At 38.9% G+C, this 23387-nt stretch overlaps 1 protein-coding gene across 1 annotated transcript; it reads left to right on the top strand.

Moving 5' to 3' along the window:
* Window positions 1–3286: 3286 nt before the first annotated feature.
* On the top strand, window positions 3287–21098 carry GBP1 (guanylate binding protein 1). Its single transcript, XM_032247816.1, has 11 exons — window positions 3287–3484; window positions 9311–9519; window positions 12581–12708; window positions 13492–13601; window positions 13871–14073; window positions 14698–14940; window positions 15804–16084; window positions 16711–16923; window positions 17712–17814; window positions 18052–18245; window positions 19924–21098. The coding sequence occupies exons 2-11, from the start codon at window positions 9330–9332 to the stop codon at window positions 20038–20040; spliced, it is 1782 nt and encodes a 593-aa protein (XP_032103707.1). The 5' UTR covers window positions 3287–3484; window positions 9311–9329; the 3' UTR covers window positions 20041–21098.
* Window positions 21099–23387: the final 2289 nt, after the last annotated feature.

The raw sequence follows: 23387 nt of genomic DNA, 5'->3' as shown, positions 1-23387 counted from the left end.
ATTATTTCTGGTAAAGTCAAGCATCTAGCAGTAAATTTTCTTCAGGTTTTAGGCTTTAATTTCCCCTCCCCCTGCCCCCCCAACCCCATCAGCCACACTCTGTTTCAAATAAAGTCAGTTTCTGTGGGAAAAGCTTTGGAGCTCTGATTTTATGGACTCTTTCTCTGGAAAGTATCTCTGAGCCATGACTCCTTCAACTGAGCAGAGGTGGTAGCTTCTGCTCCTTTCCATTTGCCCCTCCCAACTTGGAAAAACTACACTACAAATGAACCGGAGTGAGGGTGACAGCCCAGGTTTTCTCATTCTGCCATTCCTGAACCAGAGCTGAAATCTTGAAAAATTATAACTGAGAATATTATTACGTGAAAGAGATCCGACCTAACTGACTCTATCGTACTTATAACCTCCAAGCTGTCCTTGTTCATCCCTGAGCATAGGCCAAACTGGCATTGGAAGGAATTTAGTCAGCCCTGTCCCAAAATAAAAACCCCTTCTTCCCTGAGGACTAGACTGCCTTTGCAAGACTAACAAATTAGTCATGAGATTAGAAATTATGGTCTGGGAGTCACACAGCTAGAGGCCACAAGTTTCCAGACCTCTCCAATTGCCACTCAGGTCAGTAAACTAGTTCCTCTGGTCTTGTGGCCTTTATCCAGGAACTGACTCACACAAGAGGACAGCTTCCACACCCTGTGATTTCATACAAGCCAGCCAATCAGCACTCCCCACTTCCCAACCCCCTTCCCACCAAATTATCCTCACAAACCACTATACCCAAATTTTCAGGGGGACAGATTTGAATAATAGCAAAACTCTGGACTCCCATACAGCCAGCTCTGCATGAATTAAACCCTTTCTTTCTCTACCGCAATTCCCCTGTCATGATAAATCAGCTCTGTCTAGGCAACGGGTGAGGAGAATCTGTTGGGCAATTACAGAGCCTCTGCTCTATGAGTGGAGCTGGGAGAGGTTGGGAGCCCTTGACTTCTGGTTACACTCACCAGAAATTTAGTCTTTACAATTCAGCATTGGGGTGGATGAAAAATTCTGGTGGACTGGCACTTCTGATGGGATATGTTATCCCTTCTTAGAATGTGAGAGAAGAGGCAGCCCCATCCCCTTTCCATAACCCCCAGTAGTGGACCTTTGTCAACCTGAACTGAAAATGAGGATGAAGAGGGCCGTGGCTCAAGTGCCACAGCCTCTTGTTATTCTTACCAGAGTTGTTGGAGCTCTCCTTGAGTAGAAGTTTCATTGCAATGTATGCTTATGCTTTCAGGACAATTTGCAGAGATTTTTAAATGGTCCTAATAATTTTGACAGATGTAAGGATGTTACAGATGTAAGTATTAAACTCACATATATTATTATTAATTCTAAATTTGAATCGACTAAATCCCCCAATCCAAAGACACAGACAGGCAAAAAAGGCCAAATCCCATCAGTATGCTGCATCCAGACCCATCTCACATGCAAGGATACACAAAGACTCAAAACAAAAGGATGGAGAAAGATTTACCAACCAAATGGAGAGCAAAAATAAATAAATAAATAGAAAGCAGGAGTTGCTTTAAAGCAACAAAGATCAAAAGAAGCAAAGAAGGATATTACGTAATGATAAAAGGATCAATGCAACAAGAAGAGCTAAGGATCCTAAATATATACGCACCCAATACAGGAATACCCAGATATATAAGACTTATAAAGAGACTTAGGCTCCCACACAATAATAGTGGGAGACTTCAACATCAATATTAGACAGATCAATGAGACAGAAAATTAACAACGATATCCAGGATTTGAACTCAGATCCAGAACAAGTAAACTTAATTAACATTTATAGAACTCTCCACTTTAAATACACAAAATATACACCCTTATCAGTACCACATCTATTTACAGGTTTCAATGAAATATTGGTTGGCTGCTTGTTTGTTATTTTCTTCCCTCATTTTTTTTTCATGTCTCTATTATTAAGCACAACTATAGGCATATCCATTTTTAGACTGCATTCTAGCCCGGGCAATAAAGCAACACCCCCGTTCTCTCTCCCTCTCCCTCTTTCTCTTTCTTCCTCTCCTTAATTCTTTTTTTTTTTCTTTCTTTCTTCTTTTTTTTTTTTTAGAAAAAAAAATGGTTCTAATAATTTTGACAGATGTAAGGATGTTACGCTCGGAAAAGTAAAAGACTTTAGTTTTAATAATAAAGGAGCTACAATGTTAAGGAAGGATAGAGTTTAGATAAAATTATTTTATAAAATATAAATGAGAAAATACACTATATCTGCATTTTTATATACATCTAATGTATAATTTTAATGTGTAAGTAAGAAATGCTCACACAAGTTTGGGGCTGGTGGCTCACGCCTATAATCCCAGCAGTTTGGGAGGCCTAGGCAGTAGGATCATTTGAAGCAAGGAGTTCAAGACCAACCCGTGCAACAAGGTGAAACCATGTCACTATAAATATATATATATATATTTAAATGAAATGTTCACTCAGACTTTTTACTATTTTGTTTTTGCTGTAAAATAGAAATAATAGCGCTTATTCTGTATGTTAGAAGTTGTTACAAAACACACACAGCTCTTAGAAAACAATCTATAAAAATAAAATCACACTATAATAAATTTAAAAATAAAAAAACCTATAAATAAAATATTTCCACAATTTTTCACTTAGCAAATAAGCTGCATAATGAAGTGGTTCCAGAAGAGGACATGGGATGGAGAATGCTTGGGTTCAGATTGGTTACAGTGCTATGATTTTAGACAACAGATAAAGTCTTTCTGTGCTCGGTTTCTATAAAACCATGAGGAAGTATTTGTTTTGAATTTTCATTTGTGTGATTCACGTAAAGCTGTCAGTACTGAGCCTGGAACATGAGTACAACACATGGCGCCCCCTACTGACTGTGCTGGGCATTACGTGCCAGGGGCTAAGTGTTTATGAGTGTGTAAAACATGCCCTGTCCTTACTTGCTTCACCTGTTAAAAGAAATAGGCAGCTCCAATGTAGCATGTCTATTATTTTAGGAAATTGTATCTGAAAATTAACATGATGCCTCCTCATTCTAGGATTCTCAAACTGACTCAATCCATGAGACACGTTCCATTGTATTCAAAACCTAACGGACATTTTGTTAAGTAACACATGGACTCTAAGATTTCTAACAAAAAAAAAAAAAAAAAAAAAAAAAAAAAAAAAAAAAAACTTTGAAGCTTCTGATTGAGCAATCATTAAACCCTCCCACTGGGACATTCCGGTAATTGCATTCTGGTCATGAAGTCGTGACTTGAACAAAGTACTTTCAGTTTCATGTTACTCTAAATCCATTACAAAGCTGCTTAACTTCTGAATCTTTCATTCCTGAAGAAATCCCCGCCTTACAACGTTGGAACAGTGAAATACTAGTCCAAGGATCCAGTGAGAGACACAGAAGTGCTAGAAGCCACTCCTCGTGAACTAGGAAGAAAAAGAACAGGTAAAAACTTTTACTATTTTTCATCAAGCAGCTTCTCTCTAGCTCAGGGATATGGAGCCTAAAATGTTGTGGCAGGGATGAGAAGAAATTTGTAAAGGTCAGTTTGTTTTCTTTTTTTTTAAATTGTATTTCTTTTTTAATTAATTTTTTTTATTATACTTTAAGTTCTGGGGTACATGTGCAGTTTGTTTTCTTGAACATCACCAGAACAAATCAGGCAGATGAGCCTGACGTGGGACACAGCTCAGATGAAATCCTGGTGTTATCAGGAGCAGCATGGCTCTGAGTGCCACTACAGTGCTTATGTTTAATTAGGCACCACTAAACAGGGGATAAACTGAGAGTTTGAAATGCACTAGAATAATCTTTCTCTTTGTTAACATTGTCTGTGTTGACTAGGGATAGGATTACATTTCCACTGTCAGTGATGGAGCTTGCTGAATCCTGCTCCTATGCAGCTAAGAAATGGAAAGAGCTACAAATGGGTTCTTTTCGTGAGAAGGAAAGAACGGTAAATGAGAAGCAGAGTAAGCAGCCCACTGCCACTGTTAAAGACAAAGAAAAAACTGAAACCCAGCAGGAAAGAGAAAGATTCATGAAAACAGCATACTTTTTATTACACTTTTGAACTTGGTTTCAGAATGGATTACTTTCTTTAGAAATGTTCGAGACTCACTAATTTCCTAGTGCTCACTGATTCCCTGTCCCTTAGAAGTGAAATACAATCCCACTACTTCACTAAAGCGCTTCCAATTTTGTTTTCTTTTAGTAGAGAGTGGGGCCTAAAGTGTTTCCTCTTTAATTCTCCTGTAATGCATCTCTAGAGAAAATATCTTTGCTTACTATAACGTCTCCATGCACTCAGACTACTTTGATCCTGCCTTCTGGAAGGTCTTCCCCTGAATTCCTTGTTAAGACACTAGCCTCATTCATCACCTTCTGGTCTGACAGCTCTCTCTGTAACCTTCCTAGCCGCTTATCCTCCTCTTCTCCACTCCTTCTATTCCTCCCCTTTCTTTTATTTATTTATTTTTTATTGTACTTTAGATTCTGAGGTACATGTGCAGATCTTGCAGGGTCGTTGCATAGATACATACATGGCAAGGTGGTTTGCTGCCTCCATTCCTCCATCATATCTATTTGGCATTTCTCCCCATGTTATCCCTCCCCATACTCCCCACCCCATGCTGTCCCTCCCCTAGCCCCCCCAACTGACCCCAGTATGTGATGCCCCCCTCTCTGTGTTCACATGTTCTCATTGTTCAACACCCACCTATCAATGAGAACATGTGGTGTTTGATTTCCTGTTCTGTGTCAGTTTGCTGAGAATCATGGTTTCCATATTCATCCATGTCCCTACAAAGGACACAAAATCATCGTTTTTTATGGCTGCATAGTATTCCATGGCATATATGTGCCACATTTTTTTTGTCCAGTCTATCATTGATGGGCATTTGGGTTGATTCCAGGTCTTTGCTACTGTAAACAGTGCCACAATGAACATACATGTGCATGTGTCTTTATAGTAGAATGATTTATAATCCTTTGGATATATATCCAGTAATGGGATTGCTGGGTCAAATGGAATTTCTATTTCTAGATCCTTGAGGAATCACCACACTGTCTTCCACAATGGTTGAACTAATTTTACAACAGTGTAAAAGTGTTCCTATTTCTCCACATCCTCTCCAGTATCTGTTGTCTCCAGATTTTTTAATGATCGCCATTCTAACTGGCGTGACATGGTATCTCAGTGTGGTTTTCATTTGCATTTCTCTAATGACCAGTGATGATGAGCATTTTTTCATATGTTTCTTGGCCTCATATATGTTTTCTTTTGAGAAATGCCTGTTCATATCCTTCACCCAATTTTGAATGTCTGTCTATTTTGTTGACCTTTTCAAAAAAACAGCTCCTGGATTTAATGATTTTTTGAAGGGTTTTTTTGTGTCTCTATCTCCTTCAGTTCTGCTCTGATCTTAGTTATTTCTTGTCTTCTGCTTGCTTTTGAGGTTTTTTTTTTATCTTGCTCCTCTAGCTCTTTCAATTTTGATGATAGGGCGTCAATTTTTTATCTTTCCTTGTTTCTCATGTGGGTATTTATGGCTATAAATTTTCCTCTAGACACAGCTTTAAATGTGTCCCAGAGATTCTGGTACATTGTGTCTTCATTCTGATTGGTTTCAAAGAATATCTTTATTTCTGCCTTCATTTAATTGTTTATCCTGTCGACACTCAGAAGCAATTTGTTCAGTTTACATGTAGTTGTGAGGTTTTTAGTGAGTTTCTTGATTCTGAGTTCTAATTTGATTGCGCTATTGTCTGATGGACTGTTCGCTATCATTTCCATTCTTTCACATCTGCTGAAAAGTGATTTACTTCCAATTATGTGGTCAATTTTAAAGTAAGTGTGATGTGGTGCTGAGAAGAATGTATTCTGTGGATTTGGGGTGGAGTGTTTGTAGATGTCTATTAGGTCCGCTTGGTCCAGATTGCATTCAGGTCCTGGATGTCCTTGTTAATTTTCTGTCCTGTTGATCTGTCTAATATTGACAGTGAAGTGTTGAAGTCTCCCACTATTATTGTGTGGGAGTCTAAGTCTCTTTGTAGGTCGTTAAGAACTTGCTTTATGTATCTGGGTGCTCCTGTGTTGAGTGCATATATATTTAGGATAGTTAGCTCTTCTTGTTGGATTGTTCCTTTTACCATTATGTAATGCTCTTCTTTGTCTCTTTTGATCTTTGTTGCTTTGAAGTCCATTTTATCAGAGACTAGGATTGCAACCCCTGCTTTTTTTTGCTCTCCATTTGCTTGGTAAATCTTCTTCCATCCCTTTATTTTGAGTCTATGCTGTCTTTGCACATGAGATGGGTTTCCTGAATACAGCACATCGATGGGTCTTGACTTTTTATCCAGTTTGCCAGTCTGTGTCTTTTGACCGGGGTATTTAGGCCGTTTACATTCAACATTAATATTGTGATGTGTGAATTTTATCCTGTCGTTTTGTTACTGGCTTGCTTTTTTTGCCCATTAGTTGACTCGGTTTCTTCATTGCATTATTGGTCTTTGCCAATTGGTACATTTTTGCAGTGGCTGGTACTTGTTGTTCCTTTCTGTGTTTCGCATTTCTTTCAGGAGCTCTTGTAAGGCCGTTCTGATGGTAATGACATCTTTCAGTAATTGCTTGTCCATAAAGGATTTTATTTCTCCTTCCCTTATTAAGCTTAGTTTTTCTGGATATGAGATTCTGGATTGAAAGTTCTTTGTTTAAGGATGTTGAATATTGGCCCCGACTCTCTTCTGGCTTATAGGGTTTCTGCCAAGAGATCTGCTGTGAGCCTGATGGGCTTTCCTTTGTGGGTGACCTGACCTTTCTCTCTGGCTGCCCTTAACATTTTCCTTCACTTCAACCCTGGTGAATCTGATGATTATGTGCCTTGGGGTTGCTCTTTTTGAGGAATATCTTTATGGAGTTCTCTGTATTTCTTGGATTTGAATGTTGGCCTGCCTTGCTAGGCTGGGTAAGTTCTCCTGGGTGATATCCTGAAGAATGTTTTCCAGCTTGGATTTATTTTCCCTGTCACATTCAAGTACACTGATAAAGCGTAGATTAGGTCTTTTCACATAATACCATATTTCCTGGAGGCTTTGTTCATTTCTTTTCACTCTTTTTTCTCTAGTCTTTCCATCTCATTTCATTTCATTGAGTTGATCTTCAATGTCTGATATCCTTTCTTCTGCATGATCGATTCAGCTATTGAAACTTGTGTTTGCTTCACATAGTTCTCGTGCTGTGTTTTTCAGCTCCATCAAGTCATTTATGTTCTTCTCTAAGCTGGTTATTCTGGTTAGCATTTTGTCAAACCTTTTATCAAGGTTTTTAGTTTCTTTGCATTGGGTTAGAATGTGTTCCTTTAGCTCAGAGAAGTTTGTTACTACCCACCTTCCGATCCTGTTTCTGTCAGTTCATCAAACTCATTCTCTGTCATGTTTTGTTCCCTTGTTGGTGAGGAGTTGTGATCCCTTGAAGAAGAAGGCACATTCTGGTCTTTGCTGGTTTCATCCTTTTTGCTCTGGTTTCTTCCCATCTTTATGGGTTTATCTAGCTTTGATCTCAGGGAGCTGCTTGATGAGGTCACTTGTCTGCCTGACCAGGCACTATTGGGTTTCCAGGGACTCCATCCAGTTGCTAGGTATGCTTCCTGTGTCTTTTGTTTACACTGGGAGGTTAGGCCCACCTCTTTAATGCCAGGTGCCCCTCCTTCCACTGACCTGGAGGCCTGCTGGGTTGTCAAGGGCTCTGTCCAGTTGCTACATAGGCTTCCTGTGTTTTTTGTTTGTACATGAAGGCTAGGCCCGCCTCTTTAACGGAGGGTGCCATTTCCTACACAAAGCTGGATCATTCAGGGTTCAGCTCAGACTGAGGCACTGGCTGTAAAACCCGAAGACCTTAGTGCTTCAGCATGCTGGGGTTAGTGGAGGAGGGACCTGCCCAGCTGCACCATCTGTCTCCCCACTTTCAGCTCCCGCTCTCTCCAGGCTGGGGGAAGGGGTGGTGTCTCAGTCCGCAGGCTCTACCAGCCAGCTTATGGGCTTATGCATTTGCCGACAATCTGCAACACCGCTGGGGTTACTATTCAACTCTGTGCACTCTGTGTTTGTAATTTCCAGCACTTGACCTGCAAAGACCCCCTATTCTGTGGACTGTTGAGACTTCAAGGGAAGCATCATATCTGGATCGGGGTGCCAGGGGAGAATCCCCAATTTTTCAGTCAGATGCACTTTCTGGGTGAAGCGGCACCCCTCTCCACCTTGGTCTGCTCTGCCTGGGCTTTGCTCACTATCCAACCAGACCTGTTGAAATAAACCTGGTACCTCGGTTGGAGCTAGGAGATCTCTCACTTTCTGTGTCTCTCTTGAAGGGTGTTGCGCACCAGAGCTGTCTCTATTTGGCCATCTTGAATCCTCCCACCTATTCCTTCCCTTTCTATTACTCTTTCTCCTGCTCTTTCTACCAAATGGAAAACAGAACAAAACAAATCCTAAAGCTGTATCGCTGGAAATATATTCTATTTGAACAACTTTCTAGGTAGATCTCTTTATCTGCCTCTTGATCTTTTAATCCTTATTTTGTAAATTGGGGGGAAACATTCAGTGTTTGCAATTTTGCATTCATACCCTCACTGAGTTAGAGGCTACCTTATCGTGACTCCCTAGCCATGTGGTTCACATGGTTTTACAGTTTTATAAAATTTGAAAAAGTATGTTACATTGTTTCCACTTTCAGAATGGCACTGTGAGAAGTTTTGTGGATCCTCATTGCAGTGAAATAAGCATAACCAGTTGAAGATGGAGGAAGAACATATTTTAAAAATCTTTGAAAATTGTTCTAAGGATAAACATCAAACTATGAACACTGATTCACTGTGTTGGATATTTATTCACTGTAAGAATTAATAAGTAAATCATATTGAATTTCTTACGTATAGCCAGGATGCAAAATAAATCCTCTTAATCCTATTCTATCTTCCATTGACTAGTGTAAATATTTAATAAGGATCCAAAAAGAAAGTTTCCCGCAATAAATTAAATAAAATATTTGGGTTATGAGAGTAGTTGAGTGTTGATAAATCAATATCATGCTAACATTTTTTATAATGAGCTACTTTGATAATACTTCCATAACTTCCTCAGATGATACAGATTTTGCCTCATCTCTCTTACTGTCACACACAAAACTTTTGGCCATACTGGGGAATTGTATGTTTCTCCCTTATAATTGCGAAACACTAAAAATTCTCATTTATTTCACTTTTTTTCTTGCAGACAAGGGAATACCCCGGCCATGGAGTCAGAGACTCATATGACAGGCCCAATGTGCCTCATTGAGAACACTAATGGGCGACTGATGACGAATCCAGAAGCTCTGAAGATCCTGTCTGCAATTACGCAGCCTGTGGTGGTGGTGGCAATTGTGGGCCTCTACCGCACAGGCAAATCTTACCTGATGAACAAGCTGGCTGGGAAGAAAAAGGGTAAGTGACACCAGCAAAGCTCTGCCAAGTCCCTTCTGTCCCCTGCACAGTCAGCATCCATTACAAGGATGTGAGGAAAGTCAGAGATGAGGATGAATACTGAAAGCTAACTTTCCATTCAGAGTCAGGCTCCTTATCTTTGTGCTATCCTAGGGGATAAGATTCAATTCATTAATTATTCCCACGATAGCTTAGTTTCCCTTTCAGAAGCACAAATTATGCCTTTCCTAAAAAGAATAAGACAATAATAAAAATAATTTATGTGCATAATAACTATAATAAACTGTACAATGTTTATTATAATTTTTATGCAATAACAGCAAGTTTACACTGATCTTTATAAGGCTTAAAAATGTTTCGGTCTGTATTGGATATTCTTTTTTTATTGTTGTAAAAAAAACATAAAATTTACCCTAATAACCATTTTTAAGTATACAGCTCTGTGGCATTAATTAAATTCACATTAATTCACATTGTTATGCAACTGTCACCTCTATCCATATCCAGAACTTTTTCGTCTTGCCTAACAGAAACTCTGTACTAATTAAACAAAAGCTCCATATCAACTCATCACCTGCCATCATTCTACATTCTATCTCTATGAATTTGACTACTACAAAAGCCCCACATAAGTGGAATCATTCAGTATTTGTTCTTTATGAGTGGATTATTTCAATTCATATGTCTTCAATGTTCATCAGTGTGGTAGCATGTGTCAAAACTTCCTTTTTAAGGCTGAGTAATTTGTATGTGTATAATAATTTGTTTATCTGCTCATCTGTCAATGGACACTTGGATTGCTTCCACCTTTTATCTATTATAAATAATACTAATAGGAACATGGGTGTCTGAATAACTGTTCAAGTCCCTGCTTTCCCTTCTTTTGGGAAGATACCCAGAAGGGGAATTGCTGGCTCATGCAGTCATTCCATGTTCACTTTTTTTGAGGTATCACTATACCATTTTCCACAGTGACTGCACCATTTTACATTCCCAACAGAAATGCACAAGGGTTCTAATTTCTCTACAGCCTCACCAACATTTTTTTATTTTCAGTTTTGGTTTTTTGATAGTAGACATACGAATGGATGTTAAATAGTATCTCATTGTGGTTTGGGTTTTCATTTCCCTAATGACTAGTGATACTAAGCATCTTTTCATGTGCTTGTTGACCACTTATATATCTTCCTTGGGAAAATGTCTATTCAAGTCCTTTTTCATTTATTAATCTGACTGTTTATTTGTGTTGCTTTGTAAATTTTTTCTATATTTTCTAGATATCACTCCCTTATCATATACATGTTTAGCAAATATTTTCTTACATTCTATGTGTTGCCTTTTTTAACTCTGTTGCTAGTGTCTGTTAATACACAAAAGTGTTTAATTTTTATGAAGCCCAACTAATCTATTTTTACTTTTGTTGTCTATACTTTTGGATTCTTATTGAAAAAAATCATTGCCAAATCCAATATTATTAAACTTTTACCCTTGTTTTTCTTCTACAGCTTTTTTTCTTTTTTTGGGGGGGACGAAGTTTCACTCTTGTTACCCAGGCTGGAGTGCAATGGCGCGATCTTGGCTCACCGCAACCTCCGCCTCCTGGGTTCAGGCAATTCTCCTGCCTCAGCCTCCTGAGTAGCTGGGATTACAGGCACACGCCACCATGCCCGGCTAATTTTTTGTATTTTTAGTAGAGACGGGGTTTCACCGTGTTGACCAGGATGGTCTCGATCTCTTGATCTCATGATCCACCCACCTCGGCCTCCCAAAGTGCTGGGATTACAGGCTTGAGCCACCGCGCCCGGCCAACTTTTATAGTTTTCACTCTAATATTCAGTTCTTTGATCCATTTTGAGTCCATATTTCTAAGTTATAAGGTAACAGCCTAACTTTTTTTAAGGAGATAATGTCATTTGTTAAAGAGATTCTCCTTTCTTCATTAAATGATCTTGACACCTGTATTGGAAATCATTTGACCATATATGTCAGAGTTTATTTATGGGCTCTGTATTCTATTCCATTGGTTTATATGTCAGTCTTCATACCAGTACCACACATGGTATTGTAATAGGTTTCAGAACTCAGAAACTGATAGACTCCAACTTTGCCCTTCCTTTTTCACATTGTTTTCATAATTATGGGATCTCTGGAAATCTCATATGAAAGTTTGGTGGATTTTTCTATTTAGACAAAGTAATTGGAAAATGGTAAGAATTACATCAAACTTGTACATCAGTTTGGGTAGTAGTGACATCTTAAGAATATTAAGTTTTCCAAGCCATAAACAAAGGATGTCTTTCTAATAATTTATGTCATCTATAATTTCTTTAAAGGGTGTTTGAAGTTTTCACTCTACAAGTTTTTCACCTGCCTGGTTAAGTTTATTCTTAGGTAGTTTATTCTTTCGGTGCTGTTAAATGGGATTGTTTTTGAAATTTCCTTTTGTTTTATTTCAGAAAGGAAATTAGAGTTTCTGTTCTAATGCTATTTTTATACATTAGCAACTGATTTCTCAATATTGACTTTGCATGCTGCAACTTTAAGGAATTCTTTTAGTAGTTCTAATAGTTTTTTGCAGAATATTTAATGTTTTCTACAAATTAGATTTAGATAGTATCATCAGCAGAGATAATTTTACTTTTTCATTACCAATTAGGATGCCTCCTTTATGCTTTTCCTGTCTAATTACTCAGATAGGACTTGTAGTAGTCTCTGGAACACAATTGGCAAAACTAGGTATCCTTTTCTTGTTCCTGATATGATAGGAAAATCCATGATGCTTCATCACTAATTGGAAATGAGCAGTGGATTTTTAATATATGGCCTTTATTATGTCAAGGTACTGTCTTTCTATTTCTATTTTGCTGATTGTTTTTATCATGAAAGCCTTCTGATTTTTTCCTTGCATTAGATATTCAAATTTCCAATTTCTTTGATTGTAAGTAAGGTGAATACTGATTCTTCTTTTGGTCCTCTCTTGACCTTGAATACACTACCTTTTCCTTCAATTGCCAGAACTGCCTGTTACTAAATCTCTATGTCTGATCTCTCTCCTTTGCAGGCTTCTCTCTGGGCTCCACGGTACAGTCTCACACTAAAGGAATCTGGATGTGGTGTGTGTCCCATCCCAAGAAGCCTGACCACATCCTAGTTCTGCTGGACACTGAGGGCCTGGGAGATGTAGAGAAGGTAAGATTCAAGGATTCAATTGTGGAGTAAGCCCCTCTTCTCTGATTATTTTATGCACTGTTTAATTGTTTATTAGCTGTTAACTACAAGCTGTAATATGTGTGGGTTAACACAGATGCATTAAGGAGCACAAATAATCCCAGTGTCGTGAGTCTTATCTTGAGAGAAGTTTAGTTAAGAATGTGGCGACTAAAGCCCCATGACTTTGTGTTTAAATTTAAATTCTGTCACTAGTTCAGTAGCCTGAGAAAATTGACATACTTAACTTCAGCATTCTAATCTTTAAACTGTATGAAAAAAACTATGTTGGCCACATAGTATGATTTTGAATATTTAATAAGATAAATTATATGGTTGAAGTATATATTAATTATTCAATAAAATAGCAACTAATAGTATCAATCTTATATGTGAATCTTGTTATTGAAAAAAGAAGAGAAATTTTTTACATTTAAATTGTATTTAAGGCCTTAAAATGCCCACCAAACGTTGAATTTTATTTTAACAATTATCTGTTGATGATTATTAAAAGACCTAGTAAGAGTCATTGTAACCCAAAAACAATCATTGAAAAACTACCAAAAAGCCACATCCTACTGAGAATAATTTTTGTAATTGGCTTCCTTTAATAGATCATTAGTGTTAAAAAAAAAAAAAAAACGAAAACAAACAAACAAACAAACAAAAAACCTCTAACATATGAACATAGTTTTACTACTGCTAATCTGGAAAGTACTATGACAATGAAACTTGCTCCTGACTCCAATGTGACTTGATTTCCAGGGTGACAACCAGAATGACTCCTGGATCTTTGCCCTGGCCATCCTCCTGAGCAGCACCTTCGTGTACAATAGCATGGGAACCATCAACCAGCAGGCCATGGACCAACTGTAGTATCCTTTTGTGAACCAGAACAGCACCAGGGTCAGGAGGGACACCTGTATTCACAAACCAGCTGTCTAGCTGTAAATCCCAATGAATCAAGCTCAAAAGGAGAAAACATTAAAAATAATGCAAGTACGGGGAAGAGATCCCACGTACCCACTTTAGACTTGACACTTACGTTAAGAACAAGGGAAAATGGAAGGTTTGGGAATATGTTGAGCTAATAGGGAATGAGGTCCCTGTTCATTTTGCAACGTTTCCTTAGTTAGCTACTCAGCTATGTGACAGAGCTCACAGATCGAATCCGATCAAAATCCTCACCTGATGAGAATGGCTATGAGGTTGAGGATTCAGCTGACTTTGTGAGCTTCTTCCCAGACTTTGTGTGGACACTGAGAGATTTCTCCCTGGACTTGGAGGCAAATGGAGTACCTATCACAGCAGATGAGTACCTGGAGTACTCCCTGAAGCTGAAGCAAGGTAACAGAGAGCTTCAATTGATAAATGAGGATGAGCAAACACAAGAAATTCTCGTTTTTGAGTTTACTATTGCTAGTTTTCCTGCATTTGCAGTTTTCTATGTCTCCACCTGGCTATTCCTAGAAATTAATGCTTGTTGAATATCTGAATTAATAGATTTTATTTTAAATTACATTTGTCCTTGTTCCAGACAAGTTTCTTGTTCTTTCTAATGATCATCAACAGATGATTGTAAAGTGATGATGCTATGATTAGGTTAATTTTATCTCCCTGCCTAGGGTTTCAGATCTTATATTTAGCCACAGAATATGGAGTAAAATTGATATTTATTTAAAGAACATAGACTAAAACATGAACCGTTTGCTAGTCCAAGCATTGGCAAACTACAGCCCAGGAAAAACCATGGCCAATCCTACCTGCCAGCTGTCTGTAAATAAGGTTTTCTTGGAATGATGCTATACCCATTCATTTACATATTGTCTAAAGCTGTTGTTATATGCTCTAATAACAGAGTTGAGTACTTGTAAGGGACCACCCAGCCTGAAGAGCCTAAAATGTTTACCATTTGGCCCTTTACAGAAATACTTACACTAGACAATCCTATGATTTTTTATGTTTTTCTAGATACCAGTCAAAAAGATAAAAATTTTAATCTGCCCCGACTCTGTATCCGGAAGTTCTTCCCAAAGAAGAAATGTTTTGTCTTCGATCGGCCTGTTCACCGCAAAAAGCTTACACACCTCGAGAAACTGCATGATGAAGAGCTGGACACCGACTTTGTGCAACAAGTAGCAGACTTCTGTTCCTACATCTTTACCAACTCCAAAACTAAAACTCTTTCAGGAGGTATCAAGGTCAACGGCCCTCGTAAGTCCCCTTCCTAGTATTTCCACTCATTGTTTAAGACTAGAGGAGCATAGTATAACTTCCACCTAGTTTCAACTCTGAAAAATCCTAATCTACTGCTTAGGATTTGCATTAAATTCTAGACAGCGCCAACATTTCTAATATGTATTGTTAGTCAAATTTCCAGTCTAGAAAAAGGCCAAAGGAAAAAAACTCTATTGCTTAAAATTGCTCTAGTGAACTGGAACTGCACTATGCAATACCGAAGTCCCTAGACAAATGTGTCTACGTAAACATAAATGCAAATAATTTAAATATGGAGATTTTAAAAGTCAGTTCACGTGGCTGTATTTCAAGGACTCATATCTTCATGTATTTAGTGGCTAGGGTACTACACAGCACAAATAGAACATTTCCAGCATTACAGAAAGCTTCTTTGGACGATATTGTGATAAAATAAATGAAGGGAAGGACTCCTTTTTATTGGAATAGTATCATTTGTTTCATACATATTGATCAAAGGCTTATTATGAACAGACCTAAGATACCGACATAAATGAAATAGATATGGTTCCTGTCCTAATGGTGCTTGGGGTTAAAATGGATGCAAACATTCAATTTACACAAGCCTATGTAATCTAGTATAAGACCTCTCAAATGTTGATATGCATATATATATATTCTGAGGATCTTACCAAAGAGAAAAGTCTAATTCAATAGATCTTGGGCACGGTCTCAGAGTCTGTATTTCTAGCAAGCTTCGAGGTGATGCTAAGGACCCTGATGCTGTAAGGAAAATAGGTGGTATTTGACATGCTCAGAATTATGTGGAATACAGATTTTCCTTACTACAATAAACATTATCATTTGTTCTCCATATGCAGGTCTAGAGAGCCTGGTGCTGACCTATGTCAGTGCCATCAGCAGTGGGGATCTGCCCTGCATGGAGAACGCAGTCCTGGCCTTGGCCCAGATAGAGAACTCAGCTGCAGTACAAAAGGCCGTTGCCCACTACGACCAGCAGATGGGCCAGAAGGTGCAGCTGCCCACGGAAACCCTCCAGGAGCTGCTGGACCTGCACAGGGACAGTGAGAGGGAGGCCATTGAAGTCTTCATCAGGAGTTCCTTCAAAGATGTGGACCATCTATTTCAAAAGGAATTAGCGGTAATTTTTGTCTCAAATTTATATGGTTTAGGGTCATGGAAGCCAAAGTACTACAAGGAAAGAAAATGAGTATTTATTTGGATAGAAGTAATTCTTCCTAGCTTTCATAATGGTAAAAACAACAGATTTGTAATCACTTCAATCAGAAGGACCAATTTTATTATTACAGACTCGAAGTTTCAAAACATTTTTTTCTGAACAATCGCCATTTAGTTAAATTCATATAACTGACAACCAGAGCTTCTAATCAAATTACCTGCCCACTCTTCTCAGAATGATTTGATATTCTAACCAAATGCAAAGAAAATTTTCATCCTAGTTATCTTGAGCGGGCTTCTGTTCAGCCACATTTATTCCGTATAACATCATTTCTCCAATATGAAAAAGCAGAGTTTTCCTCTAACAGTTGACATAAAGCTATCAATCTCTGCCCTGAAACCCACCTCCAAGGAGAAAGCAACTTCAGTAGAAAGTGGGGTCAGGAGGAAGAGTGTGGTCCTGCTGGGGAGCCTCTCAGTTTCTCCAGAGTCACTGACTTTTTATTTTCAGAAGTCTTTCCCGAAATTCTGAGGTCAAGCCAGCATCCTTTCCTGTTATTCTTTTTACTTCCTGTTTTTACATTAAAGGCCGAGCTAGACAAAAAGCGGGATGACTTTTGTGAACAGAATCGGAAAGCATCATCGGATCGTTGCTCAGCTTTACTTCAGAACATTTTCAGTCCTCTAGAAGAAGAAGTGAAGGTGGGAATTTATTCTAAACCAGGGGGCTATCGTCTCTTTATTCAGAAGCTACAAGACCTGAAGAAAAAGTTCTACGAGGAACCAAACAAGGGAATACAGGTAACCAAGACTTATCAGTCAATTATGGAAGGCTAATGACCTGCCTCCTGCAAACACCAAGGTGACCAAGATTCATTGCACACAGATGTGCTTTTTTCTTTGCATAACATTCATGCTTTTATTCAATAACATATGCAAAGAGGCTGTTATACCAGATATGTCCTAGGTGCCTGTCAAAGAGTGCAGTCAATTAACTATTGAGTTATAAATACAATTGTCAGATGAAGCACCAAGCTGTTATTATCATTACAGCTGGGCTTTTTCTGTTGCAAGAGACAGAAACCTAATGATGGTTGCTTAAACAAAAATAGCAGTTCATTGATTTAGGCTGCAAACTGGCTTTACAGGACAGGTGGATCTAAAGTTTCAAATAACATCATGAACTGTCTCTCCAGTGTTCCCCCATCTCCACAGTTTCTCTCTCCTACCCTCCCTCATTCTGAGTCACTCTGATATTTGCTTTCTTAATGATGGCTTCATTCCCAAGAAGACTCAGCCCATATGAGACCACAGCATTAACAGTTCCAAACTTAGAGCCCTTAATCTAAACAGCACAGAGAATCTCTTTTTCCCAGTATCTATATTAGCCTACTAAAAATGACTGCTAAGTAGGATGCTCTGATCAGCTTGCCAGGAACATGTACCTGTCACTGTGACAGGGAATTTGACCACCAAGCACACCAGGGCCAAGAGAAAGAATTCCCATAGAAAAGATGGCAGGAAGACAGCCAGGAACACCTGCTTAAAGCCATTTCCCACTGCTCACTCTGTGTTCTCTGGGTCCTAAGGCTGAAGAGATGCTGCAGATGTACTTAAAATCCAAGGAGTCTATGACTGATGCAATTCTACAAACGGACCAGACTCTCACAGCAAAGGAAAAGGAGATTGAAGGTGAGGAGGGAGTTTAGAGATTAGATGGCCTCCAAAGCTTTAAAAATTTAAATAACTTGACTGAATAAACATGGAACCCTTTAACTAGAGCAAGATCCACAAAGATGTGTCTTACTTGTGGAGGTCATCTCTAAGTAGGGCATATGCAGTCAACAACAATGACAGGTAAGTGTATAAGGAAGAATGAGGCAACAAAATAATCCCACACAAATTTTTCTTCTTCCTTTTCCTCCACAGTGGAACGTGTGAAAGCTGAGTCTGCACAGGCTTCAGCAAAAATGTTGGAGGAAATGCAAAGAAAGAATGAGCAAATGATGGAACAGAAGGAGAGGAGCTATCAGGAGCACGTGAAGCAGCTGACTGAGAAGATGGAGAGGGACAGGGCCCAGTTGCTGCAAGAGCAAGAGAGGAGCCTTACTCTTAAACTTCAGGTATCTAATTGCATCACCTTGAGATTTCTGTTGTTTTCTCTCCATTCTCCCTGATCCCAACCTTAGTGTGGCAGGGAAAACATGAAGCCCAGAGGAAGGACCTTGCTTGCTTACTTGCACTTTTCAATTCCTGTCTGTCCAGCCTGATTTGGCTACTGTCAAGTCTGGTCACTAAAAGTTTTTTTATTTGCAGTTCTGTCACAGTCAGTCCTTTATCAGTATATCCTTCATTTAAAGGCAGCTATTATCTGCTAGGCATCATTAAAATATCTATCTATATCTCTTTCTTAATACCATATGAAGCAAGAACTATATCCTTATTACTTAGGAGAAGAAACAAAGGTTCCAAAAAGAACAAATAAATAAATAAATAGGGTCACACAGCCGGTAAATATGTCTGAGCTGTCTTCATCACTTAGTGGAATCCATAATGATTATTTTTTTCTGTAACCCTGGTATGAAATTAGATTTAAGAAAACTTTTATGAGCAGAAAGGCTCCTAACCCTCACACCTGTGTGATACTCCACGAATTCTGACCATTTTTTATGTCCTGCTCCCAGTGCGTTTTGAGTTGTGAGTTATGTGCAGAAACTCAGTATGTTCAGTCTGGCACGCGTATTTCTTCCCTATCTTCTACTACCCTGACACCAATATGTGGCAGCTTAGATCAAATTTCCTAATCCATGATTCATATACCTTATGGGATTTTGAGGCTGCTTTATTTCTGTGTATGTTATATACATAATAGTGTAAGGAACATGGCTGTGTTTTGGTCAAAGATAGGCTGAGGTAGGATGTTTACATCTTAAGTGACTCAGCGAGTATAACTCCACTTGATATCATAGCCATGCAGACATAACATAGAGAAGCTCACCACCATAACCATAACATAGGGAAGGCCATCACTTGGCCACTATTGTCTATAAAAGGTATAATTGCCCTGTCGACACTGTGCAGGCGCTGGCGCCCAAAGAGAAAGCCAAAACTGTCCGTCTTTGCCGACAGAGGAGAACCAGGACACGGCTCAGGTCACTTGTGCCTAGAGACAGAGAAGAGTTAAGCTGCTGACCCTGAAGGCAAGGGAGAGCCAGCTGCACAGCTCTGTGGGTGTGGGGGGAAGGGTGGCAGCACTGCCGGGCTAAGCAGCTGCGACAGGACCGACAGTGTAGACAGCTGGTGTGAGAAAGCTGTTGATAAGAGCTGCCACTGAATAAAACCATATTCACCTGCCTACGTCCGTCTTTGCCAAATGTTCTTTCTGCTTATCCACCCACTCCCACCCGATCTCAACATGACCTATGGCATAGTCGTGAACCTGACAAATGGTATATGTGTAGGTAGGTATATAAAAGAATGTATAATGCATAGATAAGAGTTGAAACCAAACATATGATCAAGATTACCCTCCAAGGCTGTATACAATTAATGGGGTGGGAAATCAAGACTGGTAATTTAGGTTCATCATACAGAGCAAAATGTATAAGCTGAAACTCTTTCTTAAGGATTCCCAGTAGAAGAAATTACTGAGCCTGGATGCCCAAGCAAAATATGATGAAAATTAAAGCTAGAGAAAATTTTATGAGAAAATTAAACAAATCATTAAATGTGGAAACCAGTTAGAATATTTCAATTTGCCTAATGCTACACTTTATTCAGCCTCTGTTTGTCCTTTTTTAGGAACAAGAGCGACTACTAAAAGAGGGATTTCAAAATGAAAGCAGAAAAATGCAAAATGAGATACGGAATCTCCAGAATGCAATGAAACCACCAAGAAGGAGATGTACTATAAGCTAAACACCGGAGCCTTCCTGTAACCCTTACTCAAGGCATAATTGAAACAATTTTTGAATTTGGAACAAGTATCACTATATTTTATGATAATTAGATCTTGTACCATAACACCACAAGTTTTCAAAAACAATATATAATTCGCAAATGATCAAAATCATGTTTTTTTTTCCAAAAAAAGACTGTAAATTGTGCAATAAAGATGCATTTACCTCTGTGCCAACTCAGGAAGTTTCATGAGCTGGTACCATTCAGGAGAATTTTATTCTTCCAGATGACCAGCAGTAGACAAATGGATACTAAGCAGAGTCTTAGGTAAAAGTCGTGGGAAAGATTTGGGCATTGGTCTGGCCAAGTCTACAATGTCCCAGTATCAAGGACAACCACCCTAGCTTCTTAGTAAAGACAATGTACAGTTATCCATTATATCAAGGCTACACAGTCTATGAGCAATAATGTGATTTCTGGATAGTGCCCATGAATAGCCCTCACTGATGAGTTCAAGCTAAAGCAAACCACCTTACACAGAGATCTAGAATTTCTTTATGTTCTCCAGATGAAGGTAGAAGAAACCATGAGCAGGAGTAGGAACTGAGTGATAAACAAATGGTCTAAAGAGGAAAACTTTCTTCTTGTTCAGCTCATCCAGATAATAACTTTAACGGGACACTTTAGACCATTAAACAATTGATGCTGGATTAAACAAAGTCACATAATGCCAATTACACACTCTGTATTTATAGCAATGTATAATTTGTAAAGATGGACTTTAAAAGATGATATGTAACAAAACTGAACTAATTCAATTACTTATTATTTAGAATGCTAAAGCTTATTCTACTCTTTTCTAGTTCTTTATAGCCATACTTGAAATTTTGCTGAGTTTCCCCACAAGAGAATATGGAATGCTTTTTGACATTTTTGAACCATTTAATAATGCTGTTGTGTTTACTTAGTATATGTAGACTTTATCTCTTGTGTCAAAAGTCCTAGGAAAGTGGTTCTTATAGCAATTAAAAATTATTTTTGAACTGAAAATACAATGTATTTCACTAGGCTTCTTATTTCTGATTAACTTTTCTTTTTTTGCAGTTCTTTTTTCAGAAAATAAGGTTTTAGTCTTTATAGCAATGGTTGGCAATCTTTGTGGTAAAATACCAGATAGTAACGATTTATGACTTTGCAGGTCATACAATCTCAATCTCAAGTACTCAGCTCTGCATGTAGTGCAAACACAGACACAGAAAATACATAAACCAATAGGTGTGGCTATGTTCCAAACAATTTTTATTTTCAATAACAAGGTGGCACCCATAAGCCATGGTTTGCAGAACTCTGTTTTACAAAAACATTGGTCAAAGTTTTATGTACCTTTTGTGTTACTCACACTTAAAAAATCATTTGGATTAGTTTATATATATTAGAATCTTGAAAAAACTATGTGGTTATTCAAAATAACACAATAAGGAAAAGGCAGGGAAGCAGCTAATGCCATGAAATCGACATTAATAATCCTGTCTTTCCTAATTGCTTTGAGGCCTCTTATTACCTTGAACTACCTCTGATCCAATCAGACAGCAAATGCCTCCTTCCACAATACAGCGTGGTGCTGCCAAGCACTGCTGCTTCGCCTGACCTGAAACTTCATAGAAGACCCGGTGAGACTACAGGATACTAGATGAAATGTTCGTATAGATATGCTTTATATTTTTTTCCAAGATCTATTCCTACAAAGGTATAAATAAAATATATTTTTATGAGTTGAAATAACTTCACAGTATAAAAGAATAACTCTGCCTTATTATTTTTGAAATGAAAATACAATGTATTTTACTAGGCTTCTTATTTCTGATTAAGTTTTATTTTTTGCAGTTCTTTTTATCAGAAAATAAGGTTTTAGTCTTTATAGCAATGCTTGGCAATCTTTTCTGTAATATACCACTTAGTAATGATTTATGACTTCGCAAGTTTTACAGTCTCTGTCTCAAGTACTCAGCTCTGCATGTAGTGCAAACACAGACATAGAAAATACATACACCAATAGGTGTGGCTATGTTCCCATCAATATTTATTTTCAATAGCAGGGTGGCACCCATAAGCCATAGTTTGCAGAACTCTGCTTTACAGAAACATTAGAGAAGCAAATAATTGCTTCTTTGATAACCAATAAAGTATAAGAAAATCAAAAATCAGCAAAATTAAGTAACTTCCTCCCCAGTTTGGTAGCATTAATACTTAGACCACATTCCAAACCATCTGACTTGGTTTAGTACTTTTCTCTAATATATGCCAGAGTAGCATAAACCTCTCTCTCTAGGGAGGCATGTTGTTTTCCTGTCCTTAGGCCCTCCAATGGTGTGCAAGGGTGCAGGCTATGGTGAGTAGGGCAGAGCAATCACCAGGACCCTGGATGATATGCTTGGGTGCCAGTGGGAGGTGACCTGGGCCTGTTGTCAGACTTCTTGATGTTGTGTGCATACGGCTGCAGCAACAGTTGAGGCAGCATGATCCCCAGGGCCCGGGAAGCATGCTTGGGTGGTGAGTGGTGTGAGAGCCTGTCCTCAGGACACAGAACAGTGTCTGGGCAGGCCAGCCCCAGGACTACTGGAGGGAGGCACATGTAGATGCTTGGTGGCCCTGCTTCATGTGGAAGGTTGAGAGGGTTGCTGTCAGTGGCAGTGGCCCCAGGCGAGTGGATTTCAGAAACTGAGGAGTGTGCATTTTGGCTCCCTTTGTCCTGGGGGCAGCCTCCCTGGTGTGGTGCACTGCCTGTTCCTTACTGCACCACTGAATTCAGCACATGGAACAAAGTTGCAGCCCTCTGGGTGGAAATGAGAACATGTCAGCAGGCCTCCCGGGATGTGGAGATGCAAGGCCTGCGGGCCCCAGAACAGGATACAGTCTGGTGGGGGCTGGGCTCTCAAAACAGTGATGCGCTGCAGCTCTTTGAGTCTTGGGAGTGTTCGCTACCTAACCCAACTAAGGCCGTTTGCATGATTGCGATGGAAAGTCAAACAAGAAAACACAGGGCTTTTGTAGAGGGAAAGGTTTATTTTTAGTAAACTATCAAAGAAATGGGAAAAATGTTCAAATTTGTCTCTCAGATCTGGGGTTTGGGGCAGGTTTTATAAACAGAGGGTAATGAGGTGTGATCTGACTGCTTCGTGCCATGAGGTGATGTCAGGGCTAGATCTAATCAGATCATAGATTAAGCCCTAATGTGTCTGATTCTTAATTCAGCCCTGCTTCTTGGTCCAAGCACTTAGGTTCCACCGTGGTTGCATGCTGAGTGAATCTGGGCATGCTCAGGTAATATAACTTGAAACCAGGAGTCCGTGACAATAGTAAAACAA

Source organism: Sapajus apella, unplaced genomic scaffold (genome assembly GCF_009761245.1).
Source record: "Sapajus apella isolate SASKATOON/1434 unplaced genomic scaffold, GSC_monkey_1.0 scaffold64, whole genome shotgun sequence".
NCBI lineage: Eukaryota > Metazoa > Chordata > Mammalia > Primates > Cebidae > Sapajus > Sapajus apella.
This window is presented reverse-complemented; position numbering and strand designations above follow the sequence as displayed.